This window comes from Anabrus simplex, chromosome 1, assembly GCF_040414725.1.
Source record: "Anabrus simplex isolate iqAnaSimp1 chromosome 1, ASM4041472v1, whole genome shotgun sequence".
NCBI lineage: Eukaryota > Metazoa > Arthropoda > Insecta > Orthoptera > Tettigoniidae > Anabrus > Anabrus simplex.
In genome coordinates, this window is record NC_090265.1 from 674,748,269 (window position 1) to 674,763,181 (window position 14,913).

Consider the following 14,913-nt stretch of genomic DNA (forward strand, 5'->3'; position numbering starts at 1 on the left):
GAAGTTGTTATTGCGTGGATCTGTTTTGATTGGCTTATGAAGTTTATTTCGTTTCTTTGGTATATCGTGTGTCCGATGCACTTCGTAAACTGCAATTTTACTCCTTTTCATAACTCCGTTGTTGCACGTGCTTGCGTCATCTTTTTATAGTAATGGCTAGGCCATATTCAAGGCCGAATGAGGCCGATATCCATGAATTTTCAGATGATTTAGACAGTAATAATGACCTTCTTTTGCCGAAAGTGATTCCCGTTATGTGGGAAGTGACACGGTCGTAACTGCTCATCGTGCATCGGACCGCGAGACCCTGACATCGATGACCGTTACATGTACACTGAATAACTTTGTGCAATCCTTCATGAGTGAATTGCAGCACACACATCATATTGATATCAAATTATTCAGAATTAAATGTTCTTTCATCCACGTCTAAGAGTAAAGAAGGAAGACGCAACAATGTCTAATTTTTCTGTCATTGAAAACAATAATTTATTTTTAAATTTATTTTCGAAATGTAATATTTTTTTTTTTGGGCTTAACCAATAACAATACGTCCAAGGTATATTCATTTCTGAAGTGCTCATAGTTTCCTGTATTAGTGTGATTAATTTTATTTTAATGTGTGTTAAACTCTTTACGTGTTGAATTTTTGTAATTTGCTTTGGAAAATCACAAAAATTGGTCTGAGTGTCTTCGAGCAAACACCTGCATATAGGCTGAGTGCCAAAGGGTTAAGAGAGGTACAAACTGACATATACTCCCAGAAACTGAAAAAGGAACACCTTGACGCAAGTGAATAAGGCCTGCTATATTTGCACGGCACACTACGACAGGGCAGTGCATGCGATGATCAAACGCGCAACGCTGCGAACCCACCAGGAACCGCGTTATCAGCCGTGGATTGTTGCAAGCTGCGCAACAATTGGTCACCTCCAGAGCCGGTGGCAGCCAGTCTGCCGTGGCATACAGAGCTCTGTGTGTGTTTGCAACATCGTTAGCATGCCGCGACAGCGTGTACGCGAACGCTTGTGCAATACACGGAGTGTGAGCAAGGGCGTATAGTGGGCCTGCGTGAGGCCGGGTGGTCGTGCCGCAGAATTAGGCAACACGTGGGGCGAAAAGTCTCCAGAGTGCATCGATGTTGTCGCCAGTGCTCAGCAGAAGGTATACATGCCCGTCGGCCTGGGTCCGGACTGCGGCGACGCACAGATGCACGCCAAAACCGTCGCATATTATGAAATTCCGTATTGGATCGCACGGGGACTTCACAACAAATTAGAGACACTGTTGCTCCGGATGTATCGGCGAGGACCATTCACAACCGTGTTCGTGAAGCAGGGCTACGATCCTGTGTGCCGTCAGGGCGTCTTCCACTCATGCCACAACATCGAGCAGTCAGCCTCCAGTGGTGTCGCGATAGACGCTTATGAAAGGACGAATGGAAACGTGTCGTCTTCGGTGATGAGAGTCGCTTTTGCCTTAGTACCAATGATGACCGTACGCGTGTGTGGCTCGTTCAGGTGAGCGCCAACGTCTGGAGTGTATACGACGGAGGCACATAGGGCCAACATCCTTCATCATGCTGTGGGGAGCCATATCCTACACTGGCCGTTCTCCTCTGGATATCGTCGAGGGAACATTGAACAGTACACAGTACATCCAAACCATCATTAACTCGTCTTGCTACCGTTCATGCACTAACAAGGCGATGTGCTTTTACAACAGGACAGTGCACATGTATCCTGTGCTACCCAATGTGTTCTCCAAAGTGTACGTCAACTGCCCTGTCCAGTACGATCCTCAGATCTGTCACCCATTGAGCATGTTTGGGACCTCATGAAACGTCATCTTGCGTGGTTTGCACGACTGGCAGGAAATCTGGCCCAATTGAGGCACCAGGTGTAAACTGCATGGCAGGCCGTTCCGCAGGACTACATTCGTCACTGCTTATGGTTTTGTCGGTGTGATCGTGTGTTGTCTACGCCCTGAAGAGTGTGTCAGTAAAATTTCCCTCTGCTGGGTCGACGAATTCATGGTGTTCGTTTTTCACTTTCCTGGAGTGTATTTTAGAATTAATAGTTCAGAAAGGTGACTCTGTGCAGTGGTAGACAGAAACATTAAATCAAGATAATATTTTATTGAAAATGAGCTGGTTCAACTCTTTTCTGCACTGCTCACCGAAAATAGTTAGGAGCTACGATAAATTTGCGTACCCCTTGAGATGACCCCCCGTACCTCTAGTGGTACGAGAACCACACTTTGAATACCACTGCTCTAGGATATGCAGTGTGTAACAATGAGGTACAGCCAAATTTTCTTCTTCTTCGTGTGAGAAATCTGTTCTGAAAGTTTGATTGCACTTTATTGTTACATTCTGTATATGACTGATTGGTATACAGAGGCTTAGCTTAGTTTTTACCGGTAGATGGTATAACCAGCTTTGACCAGAGTAAAGTGAGTCATACTTACTGCAGGAGTATTTGTCATCGCTGGCCTTGTATCCTTTCTTGCATTTACATTTCTTGTCGTCGCACTCCACACCGGTTGTGTTAGTTCTCCTCAGGGAGCAGATCTGATAGTGTTTATCACACTTCTCACCCAACTTGGCTGCAATCAAGAGTTATTTGTTAGTTGTAAGCTAGGGGCGTATCCAATGGAAGGGATAAGCTCAAAGAAGAAAAGGGTTCATTACGGATACAATTTTCTGTCCTTGAAAATCATAAGCCTATAACAATAACATACCCTTCAATGAAGAACATTATTACTAGAGCCCAAAAGTTTAGGAATTTATTTTGGCTAAAATAGGCAGGCAAATAAGCACTTAAAATTTAGGAAATATGTAGTAAAATAATTAAATAGGCAGGCAAATAAGCACTTAAAATTTAGGAAATATGTAGTAAAATAATTAAAATATGCAGGCAAATAAGCACTTAAAATTTAGGAAATAGTCAATAAAATAATTAAAATAGGCAGGCAAATAAGCACTTAATATTTAGGAAATAGGCAGTAAAATAATAAAAATAGGCAGGCAAATAAGCACTTAAAATTTAGGAAATAGGCAGTAAAATAATTAAAATAGGCAGGCAAATAAGCACTTAAAATTTAGGAAATATGCAGTGAAATAATTAAATAGGCAGGCAAATAAGCACTTAAAATTTAGGAAATATGCAGTAAAATAATTGAAATAGGCAGGCAAATAAACACTTAAAATTTAGGAAATATGCAGTAAAATAATTAAAATAGGCAGGCAAATAAGCACTCAAAATTTAGGAAATATGCAGTAAAATAATTAAAATAGGCAGGCAAATAAGCACGTAAAAATGAGGAAATATGCAGTAAAATAATTAAAATAGGCATTTATAATGACAAGAATGGGCCCTAAAATAATAAAAATGGTTTAATGTAAGTCACTTTAAGGCGATACTCCGGAGATAAAAAGATATTTTACCTAACGCATGGATTTTCACGAAACCTTGTGGGAATGTCACCTACATAAAAGTAGATATATCAGGAACATTTCTTTCATATACAATTAATAGTTTTCCAAAATAATTTTTGAAATTTTAAATTCCATTGTTCATGAAATTTAATTAACATGTTAATGTAAATTCGTAATTAGGTAGATAATATGAGTACTTCTTTTAAAAGCACTACGTATCGATTTTTCTGTACATAATTTATATAAGGAGATAATATATCGTACTAAAGTTTGCGTAATATTTACGTTCTACAATTTTGAACTTAAAAATCCCTACTACTTGAAGAAATTCTGCAATAAAAATTTCCATGTGCACGTTTCTTAATACAGCTGGGGTATGGGTGGTGCTGAGTAATGACATTCAGAGCACGACTAGTGCATCAGAGTGTTATGAAAGGTGTTGCTCATAGGGTCAGTCGTGCTGTAATAGCACTTTCTGACCCAGTGAGGAAAGCAATGGCAAACTACCGCACTCCTCGTCTTGCCTAGTACGCCTCATTTTGGTGCTGCCATTGGTTTTTGCGGTTTCCTTATAACCGCATAACCTTTGGTGGTGCTATTTGAGGATCCAACCAGCCTCTGGGCTGATGACCTAACAGACACAGACATATACCATACAAATTTTGTTACATTTGGCAGAATATTATGGGAGAAAAACGGGATTTAGGCCTAAATGTAAAATTACAATTGGCAACCAAAGCATTATTACAGTGATAAGTTGTTTGAATTCAGCGGAATAACTTCGTGACAAGAAAGAAAGAAACTCAATCCTTTCAATTTCAGTCATTAAAAATAATCAAAATGACCAAAATATCGATTTTTATCACCAGAGTGCCGCCTTAATGCACATCTGAATCCCATTTTACTACATAATCTTACTCCATGGCTAAATGGTTAGCGTGCTCGCCTTTAGTCACAAGGGTCTCGGCTTCGATTCCCGGCAGGGTCGGGAATTTTAACCGTCATTGGTTAATTTACCTGGCACGAGGACTGGATGTATGTCTTCTTCATCATAATTTCATCCTCATAACGACACGCAGGTCGCCTATGGGAGTCAAATAAAAAACCTGCACAAGGCGGGCCGAACATGTCCTTGGACACTCCTGGCGCTAAAAGCCATACGCCATTTCATTTTTGCTTAATCTTACGTCCCCCTGTGGGTGGGGGTGATAGAATAACATCAACGGTATACCCTGTCTGTCGTACGAGGCGACTAAGAAGGGGTACAGGGGATCTCAACTTGGAAGCGTGGGTTAGCGACCACGGTTCCCTTAGCTGAGTCTGGTGTTGCTTCCATTTATTTGTCTCAGGTTCCTCTCTCTTATCTTTCATACCCGAATTCACTTGAACGCTTGTGCTTTTCCGACCCCGACGGTATTGGGTTTTCGGACCTTAGCGACTTGATTATTTTCACGCTTTTCGTGGCCCTCTCCTTTCTTTTGCCGATAACTTCATTTTTCGAAGTTTCAGACCTCTTCCATTTTACTTCTGATTAGTGTTACTAGAAGATGGTCACCACGTTGTTCTTTCTCTTAAAACAATAATCACCACCACCACTTTATCTTACGTAGCAAGAACGGGACCTGGCAACCTTCTCAAGCATTTGGCTTGTGGAGTTAGTTTTCAACAGGAATGTGTGTAATATTAAAATATCGCTAATGTAAATGTATTTTTCATCTATTAAGTTAAAATGAAATTGTGTTCTTTATTATTAACACAGTACATTGGAATCATACTTTCTTTTCCTTCCATGGTTTAATATTAATATATAAATAACAGCAGAAAATACCGACAACACTCAAAAGAGCCGAAAAAGGCACTAAACTATCAAATAGGCACCTCATATTTAATACAATCTGAGTTCATAATTGTGGTCTTAACTTGTCATGACCTTAAAAGTAATAAATTATTATCTGCTTGTTTTTAACAAACTTTTCTGAAAAATCATTTACCAGACTCTCTCTAAGTGAAGTGAATCGAAAAGTCCGTTGATGCGTTCAGGAGCTCCATAATCTTCCAACGAAACTGATTTTTTGTGGGATATTTTCGATGTTTACTAAACTTTTTTAAAAAAATAACACGGCCTCCGGGGAGGTCCCCCTCCACGGTATCCCCTACCTGTCGTAGGATGTGACTAAAGGGGGCCCCACCGGCTCTCAATTTGGGAGCGTGGGTTAGCAACAACGGTGCCCCTCACTTTCATCTTTACTACCGACCTTTCTTGGTCAACTCTTGTTCTTTTCCGACCCCGAAGATGATGGTTTTGCGAGGCCTAGGGAGTTTTTCATTTTCACGCCCTTCGTGATCCTTGCCTTCCTATGGCCATTTTTCGAAGTGTCGTACTCCTTCCATATTTTCCCTCTGATTAGTGTTGTATAGAGGATGTTTGCGCAGTTGTACTTCCTCTTAAAACAAATATCACCACCACCAGCACCACTCCGGCGTGACCTGGTGCAGGTCTTTCGATTTGACTCTGTATAGGTAACCTGCGCGTTTGTGAGGATGGGGTCGTCTCTACGATGAATTCTAATATTAAAGAAGGCTCAAATTCCCAGTCCCCGAGCCAGAAAAATTAGCCAATGAAAGTTGAAATCCTAGAACCGCCCAGAAATCGAATCCACGACCCCTTAGACCAAAGGCCAATATGCTAACCATTTATCCATGTAGTCGGATACAAATTAAGTACCGAGCTCGATAGCTGCAGTCGCTTAAGTGCGGCAAGTATCCAGTATTCCGGAGATAGTGGGTTCGAACCCCTCTGTCGGCAGCCCTCAATATGGTTTTTCGTAGTTTTCCATTTTCACACCAGAAAAATGCTGAGGCTGTACCTTAATTAAGGCCATGACCGCTTCCTTCCCCCCTCCTAGACCTTTCCTGTCCCGTCGTCGCCAGAAGACCTATCTGTGTCGGTGCGATGTAAAAGCACTTGTACCACAGTACAATGTTTTGGGGGCGATCTTTTCGTGTCAAAACGTTTCTTCGTGCTGTTTAATTCCTTCGACGTGTATTGAAGAATAGGGTAATCTTCTACTGGGATCTGAATATTTAGTTCATTTTCAGTTTTTTTTAAATTGAAGTACTAAAAAGATTGAGGGACTATGCAATAAGCAACCAACATTTAAGAAGCATATATACTTCCTTTATACATTCACAGAGTGTGGAAATTGGTCACAGGAAGCTATAAAGGGAACCGTAGTTATTTTTTCAGAGTTGAAGTCTGATAGTTCAATGGTAAAGCGCTGAACTGTAGAAAATAAACAAACACCACCAAACAATGTTGCCTAGAATAGGCAGCGTCACGCCCCTCTTACCGTCTCTCGTTGTTTTTGAAAGTCATGATTTAATCTGTGAAGCTTTATTATATTTTTATGATCCTAGAAGGCACATGATGACATGAAAGTAATAGCTTTAAGCTTAAAGTGAGAATAAAACTCAGTTATCAGTTCAAATATTCTGCATTCATTTCCTCAAAAGCTTCTTAAGGGTAGCGATGACTGAAATTTCCAACTTCTAACAATTTTGCAGATAACAGCATGAAATTTTGCGAGCACATTCATGAATTAAATGTTATCTATTACACCAAATTGCAAACTTCGCGAGATTCAGCCAGAAGAGCGGAGGAGGTCGCTAAACCCCCTTGTGGTGAGTTGCCATTTCTATTATCGTGAGCAGTCTCGCGATTCCATGGCAACCGCCAATTATACTGTATGATATTCACCTGTCTCCACCGCACAGTGATCACGGCGGGGAGGTCCTACTAGTCATTATACAGTTACCCCTTTGTTAATCTTCAGGCCCCAGCCAGCAGTCAGCACTGCCGGGGGGAGCAATTATCCCTTTATACCAATTTACTATTACCTTCGTGAGTAGCCTCGCAAACCTTTAGCAGGCTCCAGCCAGCAGTTTGCACTGCAGGGGGAGCAATTACCTCTCTATACCAAACCCCTACCAAATTCGCGAGCAGCCTCGTGAATCTCTGGTAATCATCGAATAGCGGGTGAATACCACGACCCTCAGCGCAGTGATCACTGGGGGGAGGGCCCACTATTCCATTAACTTACCTGTTCTTCTCTCGGTGCCTATCCGTTTCGGATGTTGGCGATCATGATGGCTATTTTCGTCTTGTTTGTGGCAGCGCGGAACAGTTCAACTGATGACATATTGCACCAGCCTCTAAGATTGTCAAGCCAAGATATTCGTCTTCTTCCAGGACCTCTTTTGCTGTTGATTTTCCCCTGGAGTATTTTTTGGAGTAGGTTGTATCTATCTGTGTTGCGCATTATATGTCCCCAGATACTGCAGCTTTCGGCATTTCACCATCTTGATCACCTGAGGTGTTGTGTTCATTCTTCTCATTACTTCCACGTTTGTCATTCTCTGGGTCCAAGATATTCTCAGGATCCGCCTATAAAGCCATGTTTCAAATGCCTCTAGCTTCTTCTCTGTGTTTTTATTTAAGGTCCATGTCTCTACACCATATAAAAGAACAGAAAATACATAACTGTGCAGAAGTCTGATTTTAGTCCCTGAAGTTAGATTGTGGCTTTTGTGGCTCATTTTCTGGAACACACATTTTGCTTTTCCAATGCGTACCTTGACTTTTTGTGAGCAATTCCAGTCTTCATTTATTATGGTTCCAAGGTATGAATATTGTTTTACCCTTTCTATACTCTTTTGATTTATAACCAAATTTATTCCGGAACTATTTTCCTTACTTATAACCATGAGTTTGTCTTTGCGGTGTTTATTTCAAGCCCATATTGGCTGCTGAATCTTACAATTCTATCCATTAGTGATTGTAGCTCTTGGATAGTGTCAGCAAATATAATTGTATCATCAGTATACCGGATGTTGTTTAATCTCATTCCATTTATCAAAATTCCTTCTTCTATATCTTCCAAGGCTTCTCTAAATATGTATTCTGAATACAAATTAAATAGTATAGGTGACAAGATGCATCCCTGCCTCACTCCTCTCAGGATTTTGAGTGCTTCGGTGTGTTTTCCTTCAACTCGCAACACCGCTGTTTGATTCCCGTACAGCATCTTGATGATTCACAGACCTCTTTCCTCCATTCCAATATTTCTCAAAATCTCCATCAATGTTTCATGCTTTACACAGTCAAAGGCTTTCTGGTAGTCCATGAAACAAGCAAATACAACTTACCTGTTAGTTAATTTAATGTGTTGTTTTGTTTATTAGAGTACTCTTATCTATTATTATGTTTATTATTATCATCACATTATTATTTTATCTAGAGTACTCCTTGGTTGGGCAATGCTATTTCTCTCCATTAAGGATCACTAAGGTAGAAATACTGTAGATCCGGAGGGAAATAATAATGATTATAAATAAATAAATAAATAAATAAATAAATAACTAAATAAATAAATAAATAGTTACTATTATACCAAATTTCAAAGCAGTTTTCAATCTCCTTCAATTATTATTTTTTGATATTTGTATATAAAAGGTACGGGTGTATTCTACCCGAAGGCAGGTCCGAACCTCCGCAGAGGTGTTCCTGAGCCGGAGTTTACGTGCGGTAGGGTGGCCAGATCCTTTCCGCTCCTCCATTCCTTTTCCCCCCCACCAACAGCGCGTGGCAACCCATCCAACTCCTGACCACGCCCAATGTTGCTTAACTTCGGAGATCTCACGGGATCTGGTGTTTCAACACAGCTACGGCCGTTGGCATAGTTGTATATGAGTTCCTTAAAAAAGTTCTCTGAGACACAATTTTTGGTTCTATGACTTAAAAATTTTATAATGGTGTTTACATACATAATATAAACATAACTTACATAAAAATGTATTTCTCCTCAAATTTGTATCTCATAATAAATATTTGAATTTCTAGTTTGCTAATTTCTATAGAAACATAATGTACTGTCGTAATCAAATGCATGTAACGTTGCTCCTAATCAACAAATAAAATTCTTTATATAAGTATGTTTTATTAGGTTAAGATATTACTATAATTCCAGAAAGTTTCATATCAATCCGACAAGAACTACAGGAAGTAAAGCACTGAAAAAATGAAAGGTGAGAAAAAAAAGGCATCTGAAGTTTTGAATGCATCTGTTATTTTTTATTAAAGATTATAAGGTAAAGAGTGGAACATCGTAAAGCGCTGACACCGTACTGCTGTTATTTGTCAAACCTTGGAACCAAATTCGAACGGAAACGGAGAAATACTGTCAAAATATGGGATAAAGTGCCATCAGTGTGAGATGGGCGTGATATAGCCACCCACACAGCAGCCCTTTAAAATGTTCGCACTGCCCTTAAAAATGGTGGAACTTTAAATATTCTGCCATTTTCCTATAATAGAAGGAATTTATTTTTGAAAAAATTATTCCGAAAATCGATTTTTTTTGGTAAGGACATCACGAATTATCAGTCATCAGTCCCCTTAAGATCAACAGGTTACAACAGGTAAATCACAAAATCACGACGGGAATATTTTGTGCGGAACAGAATAATTAAATTAAATTAAATAATTAAAAAGCAACAAACGATAATTAGTTCGTAACTCATTGATGATCACTACCAATTGAAACTAAACTAATTTAAAAGTACCTTTCAATTAATAAATAGTAAGTTAATTATGAATAATAAAAATAATAACTAGTTCTTAACTCATTGACAATCACTACCAACTGAAGCTAAACTAAGCTAAAAGTAACCTTCAATCAATAACTAGTCAGTTAATTATGAAAAGTAAAAGTAATAACTACTTCGTAACTCACTGAGAGTCACTACCAACTGAAACTAAACTAACCTAAAATTAACCTTCAATTAATAACTATTAAGCTAATTATGAATAGTAAAAATAAAAACTACGCACGTGAAATGAAATAAAATCTATCTGACAATACAAACAATGTACACACACACACACACAATGATAAAATGAAGTAACACAAAACGGGCACAAAACAGAATTTACCGGGAAGGGACACGAAGCGACAGTGAGGAATAAACAATCGGTTTAGTGCCATAAACATGTTACGTTACCATGACAATACGCCATTTGTCGCAACACCAGCGCCAACGTCATATTCCAACTCTCGAGAAAGTACCTACAGAAATATTCCAAAGGAGAGCTATAAAAAAATATGTATGATTAAGATTTTCTGCAACAATCTGATGGATTTTTTTTTAGCGAACAACCGTATTACAAGTAAGAAGTCAGCTAAGTTTTATTTATGTTCAAGTATAAAAATAATTTGATTCTGTTAATAGAGAAGTACGATACATAAACGTTAATCATACTCACAACACAAGATCAGCAAATTAGTTTCACATTGATTGCACTAACACTACTAGATATTGTGCTAAATGCATTTGTTATTCAGCAAGCACATTATATAACATCGTACCTTCCAAACTAAAACAAATAAATAATCTGAACAGATTTAAAAAAAGGAAACACGCAGGTACTTCCTTCACAAATACATTGAAGAATAAGTGCACAATCGTGGTATATCCATTTTATGACTTAAGTTTATTTTATTTTAAATAAATTCTTGTTGTTCATCTATAGTAATAATAATATTAATAATAATAATAATAGTAATAATAATAATGTAAATAAATTTATATACTTTATACGTTTACCTTCTTACATGCAAACCTTAAAGTGAGTTGTTCCTCGAGCCACTAGCTCATTGGGACATTCTTTAATAAATAAATAAATAAATAAATAAATAAATAAATAAATAAATAAATAAATAAATAAATAAATAAATAAATAAATAAATAAATAAATAAATAAATAAATAAATAAATAAATAAATAAATAAATAAATAAATAAATAAATAAATAAATAAATAAATAAATAAATAAATAAATAAATAAATAAATAAATAAATAAGTACGTAAGTAAGAACGCAAACAACCAAGCAAATAAGCAAGTAAGTAGTAAGTAAGCAAGCAAGAAAATGTTAAAGAATGGGTGTTCTCTACGAGAAATATTCAAGCTTTAGGACGTCTTAGCGATGTTTATTGTATTAGTTGGCAAAAGCAGATTGATGGTCACGAGAATTATGTTTGCTTAGTTTTGTACATGGTAAGACATACTCACAGACAATATCATAGCAGAATGATCCACTCATCTGGTAGCCACTCCGACAAGTACAATTCCCAGTCCTTGTGTCACAATGACCACCCTGACCAAAGGATGCACATCCCATGGTTGTGCAGTTCAGTACTTGTCTCCCGGCTGAAATTTAAACGTATTGATGTTTAATCCTCTGACGGTGTTGTGGGGTCCTTTCCAATGCCACTGAAACTGTGTACCCCTGTATATTACTCTTCCTCCGTTTGTCATGGTTTTATTGGCCATTCTCTGTTTCTTTGTGACAGTCAAAGGTCAACACAAAGTAGAGCGTCTGTTTTCTCTGGGCATAGCTGCAAGTTTCAGACGGTGCCCACTATAATGATGTCTTTCTATTTTAGTTAGAAAATTGAACATTTGTGAATTGGCCTATATGACATTCAAGGGCAAAATGCAGTATGTTTCTATATTCATGTATAATATTAACGGTACTTGTTCGTAGCATTTTTCACTACGATACTTTACTTTACTTTACTAGTGAATATTTTTTTCAGATTGTATCTCATTTATAAGTACACTTTTATGCAGAACTTAAATTATTCTCTTCTTGTAATTTTGTATTATTATTTTCTCTTAGAGGATTGCTTTATGACAAAGATAATTGATAAACATTTATGATAAAAATGAGGTATTTTTCACGACCTTGTCAATGTGATATCATTTTCGACCCCACGACACCATTTATGATACAAAAAGTCACTTTGAGAGCTAATTGGCCTTAGTGCAGTTTACTAGTAAAGTAATTCTTTTCATAGTCGATTCAAATTTGGAGCATTTTAATGGTTATTCCTGTTTTGAATATGTATAGGATTATCCATATTTCTCAACAAATTTCTGAAAGTTAAATTTACGATACATTAATATATATTACTTTATCCTGCATGTATTCCGTATTTAATTTTGCCACTTTCTTATTTACGAGTGACGTCATAAAGTATACTGGTTTCCTTTCTTTCACGAAGGGCATATTAGCCATGACATCGTTACATGTTACTATCATGCCATTCCTCTAGCTACACTTCGGGAATATGACAAAATTGTAATCCCTGTAAAATGTTTGAAAACCAAAATTCTCACAGGTAAGTTTTCTTTCCTTTTTGACATGCTGAAAATCCCCAAAGTTTTAAAAATGAATCTGAGATTCATTCTGGGCTAATGATCACAAAAGTAAAATCTATACTAGGATAAAGGACAGCCTGGTATAATGTGTTCTACCTAATCAAAATTATCTGGACACCAGCTCCAACCTGTCCTCTTGAGTTTCCTCATACAGTCTCACCCACCTTCGCCGTATTTCATTGTGGGCGTTGTATCTTTATCCTGACATTCGCCACACTCAACACTCTCACCTAACCGCCATATGGCATAGCGTGTTTTGTCACGTCAAATTACGCATCACCAGTTACGCACGGGCCAACACAGGAATTACCTGAAGGGAGAGAGCTGATGTAGACAGAGCGGACTGAACACAAGGGGACTCGGATGGATCTTTCAGACTCCATTGTAATATCCATCACTGCTTCACACGTACGTTTGGTGGGTTGCCTATACAGTAACATGGTCTTCATACTCGTCACGCAGAGCTTTTCCTTGTCACTGGTTTATGTGCACAGATTGTTGTATGGATACTTTGATCAGATAGTGAATAGAATATATTACTCTCTTCCCCTAGAACCGGATCACTAGAAGCTAAGGAGAGAGTATTAGTTCATTGTTATCCAAATTACTTTGATCCAAAGATATTGCAGTTGATTTACCTGTAATAACATTAAACATTGTAATAAGATGTAAGAATTGTTTTATACCCATTTTGCATATTTTTATTTATAAGTCCTAGATTTTAAATGTGTTATTTATTCCTGGGTAAACATATTTTTTTTGCTAGGGGTTTTACGTCGCACCGACACAGATAGGTCTTATGGCGACGATGGAATAGGAAAGGCCTAGGAGTTGGAAGGAAGCGGCCGTGGCCTTAATTAAGGTACAGCCCCAGCATTTTCCTGGTGTGAAAATGGAAAACCACGGAAAACCATCTTCAGGGCTGCCGATAGTTGGATTCGAACCTACTATCTCCCGGATGCAAGCTCACAGCCGCGCGCCTCTACGCGCACGGCCAACTCGCCCGGTTAAACATATATCCTCCCCTTCGTTATTTACATTCGTGCTTACTGTATGTTCTTTTATAACACACTAGCAAGATACCCGTGCTTCGCTACGGTATTATACTGAAATTTATAATTGAATTTTTATCGTTTTATATATAACCCGCCGATATTCGCGATCTGACTCGTTTTCTGAGAGATTACGGCAACGTTCCTCCCATTTTTCAATCTTCTTTTCCAGCAATCGATTTCGTACTTCCCGGGCTAGGTCAAGGTATTCCACCCGGTCAGTTGGGTCCCTAAATCTTTGCCATCTTTTCCTATAAGATTTTTAATGTGGATCAAATCCTTGAGGAGATGCGGCGTGGTGTCGCCTTGGGTGCCTTGGCGGTACTGAACCGGCAGCCGGACTGCAATCGTAGTCATTACCCGGCCAGGACCCGTTTCCAGCGTGGTCCGCACATTTTGACGACGGTCCAGAACATTATTATTATTATTATTATTATTATTATTATTATTATTATTATTATTATTATTATTATTGATGTTTTGGACCCCACAGCAAGATGCAAGACCTCTATTGGCGGTAAATTACATCTGCTGCCATTGTCACAGTATGACCAGCACCATTGTCTCCCGTAGGCAAGTGCGCAGGACTTCTGGCGATACGAATGACATACTTCCGTGTATTATTGACCTTATTATAGAAGTGAACAATTGCATGGTCAATCTTATACCTATCGTTTATTTCAAATGTGTTTAAATTTTTATTTATATGCCAGAAGAATCTACCGTAATCTAAGAAGTTTCTCCAAAGGAAAAGATGGCTCTTGAAAACAAACCCAGGAAAGTAAAAATGATCGGTTTATGATCAGAATAAGTACATTGAAAATCCACAGCCTGTTTCCAGTCATTCAACCGGGTCAGGAATGGAATGAATAAGCCCCCAGCTAGCGGTGAGGATAGGAATTGTGCCGGCTGCCGAAGCCTGTCGCACTCCTCTGGGGCAATGATTAATGAATGACAAATGAAATGAAATGATATTGGAGAGTGTTTCTGGAATAAATGATGAAGGGGAAAACCGGAGTACGCGGAGAAAAACCTGTCCCGCCTCCGCTTTGTCCAGCACAAATCTCACATGGAGTGACCGGGATTTGAACCACGAAACCCAGCGGTGAGAGGCCAGCGTGCTGCCGCCTGAGCTACGGAG

General features: G+C 38.5%; 1 protein-coding gene across 2 annotated transcripts in view; it reads right to left on the reverse strand.

Annotated features, from left to right (window-relative positions):
* LOC136871993 (multiple epidermal growth factor-like domains protein 10) overlaps positions 1 to 14,913 on the reverse strand; it is a 105,509-nt gene that overhangs the window by 16,318 nt on the left and 74,278 nt on the right. Inside the window, exons 6-7 of one of the 2 annotated variants that reach the window (XM_067145786.2) lie at positions 11,569 to 11,706; positions 2,470 to 2,607 (exon numbers count right to left, since the gene is read on the reverse strand). In XM_067145786.2, coding sequence (XP_067001887.2) covers positions 2,470 to 2,607; positions 11,569 to 11,706 — 276 coding nt within the window. The remainder of the gene's footprint in view (positions 1 to 2,469; positions 2,608 to 11,568; positions 11,707 to 14,913) is intronic. The other variant, XM_067145792.2, reaches the window with a different exon arrangement.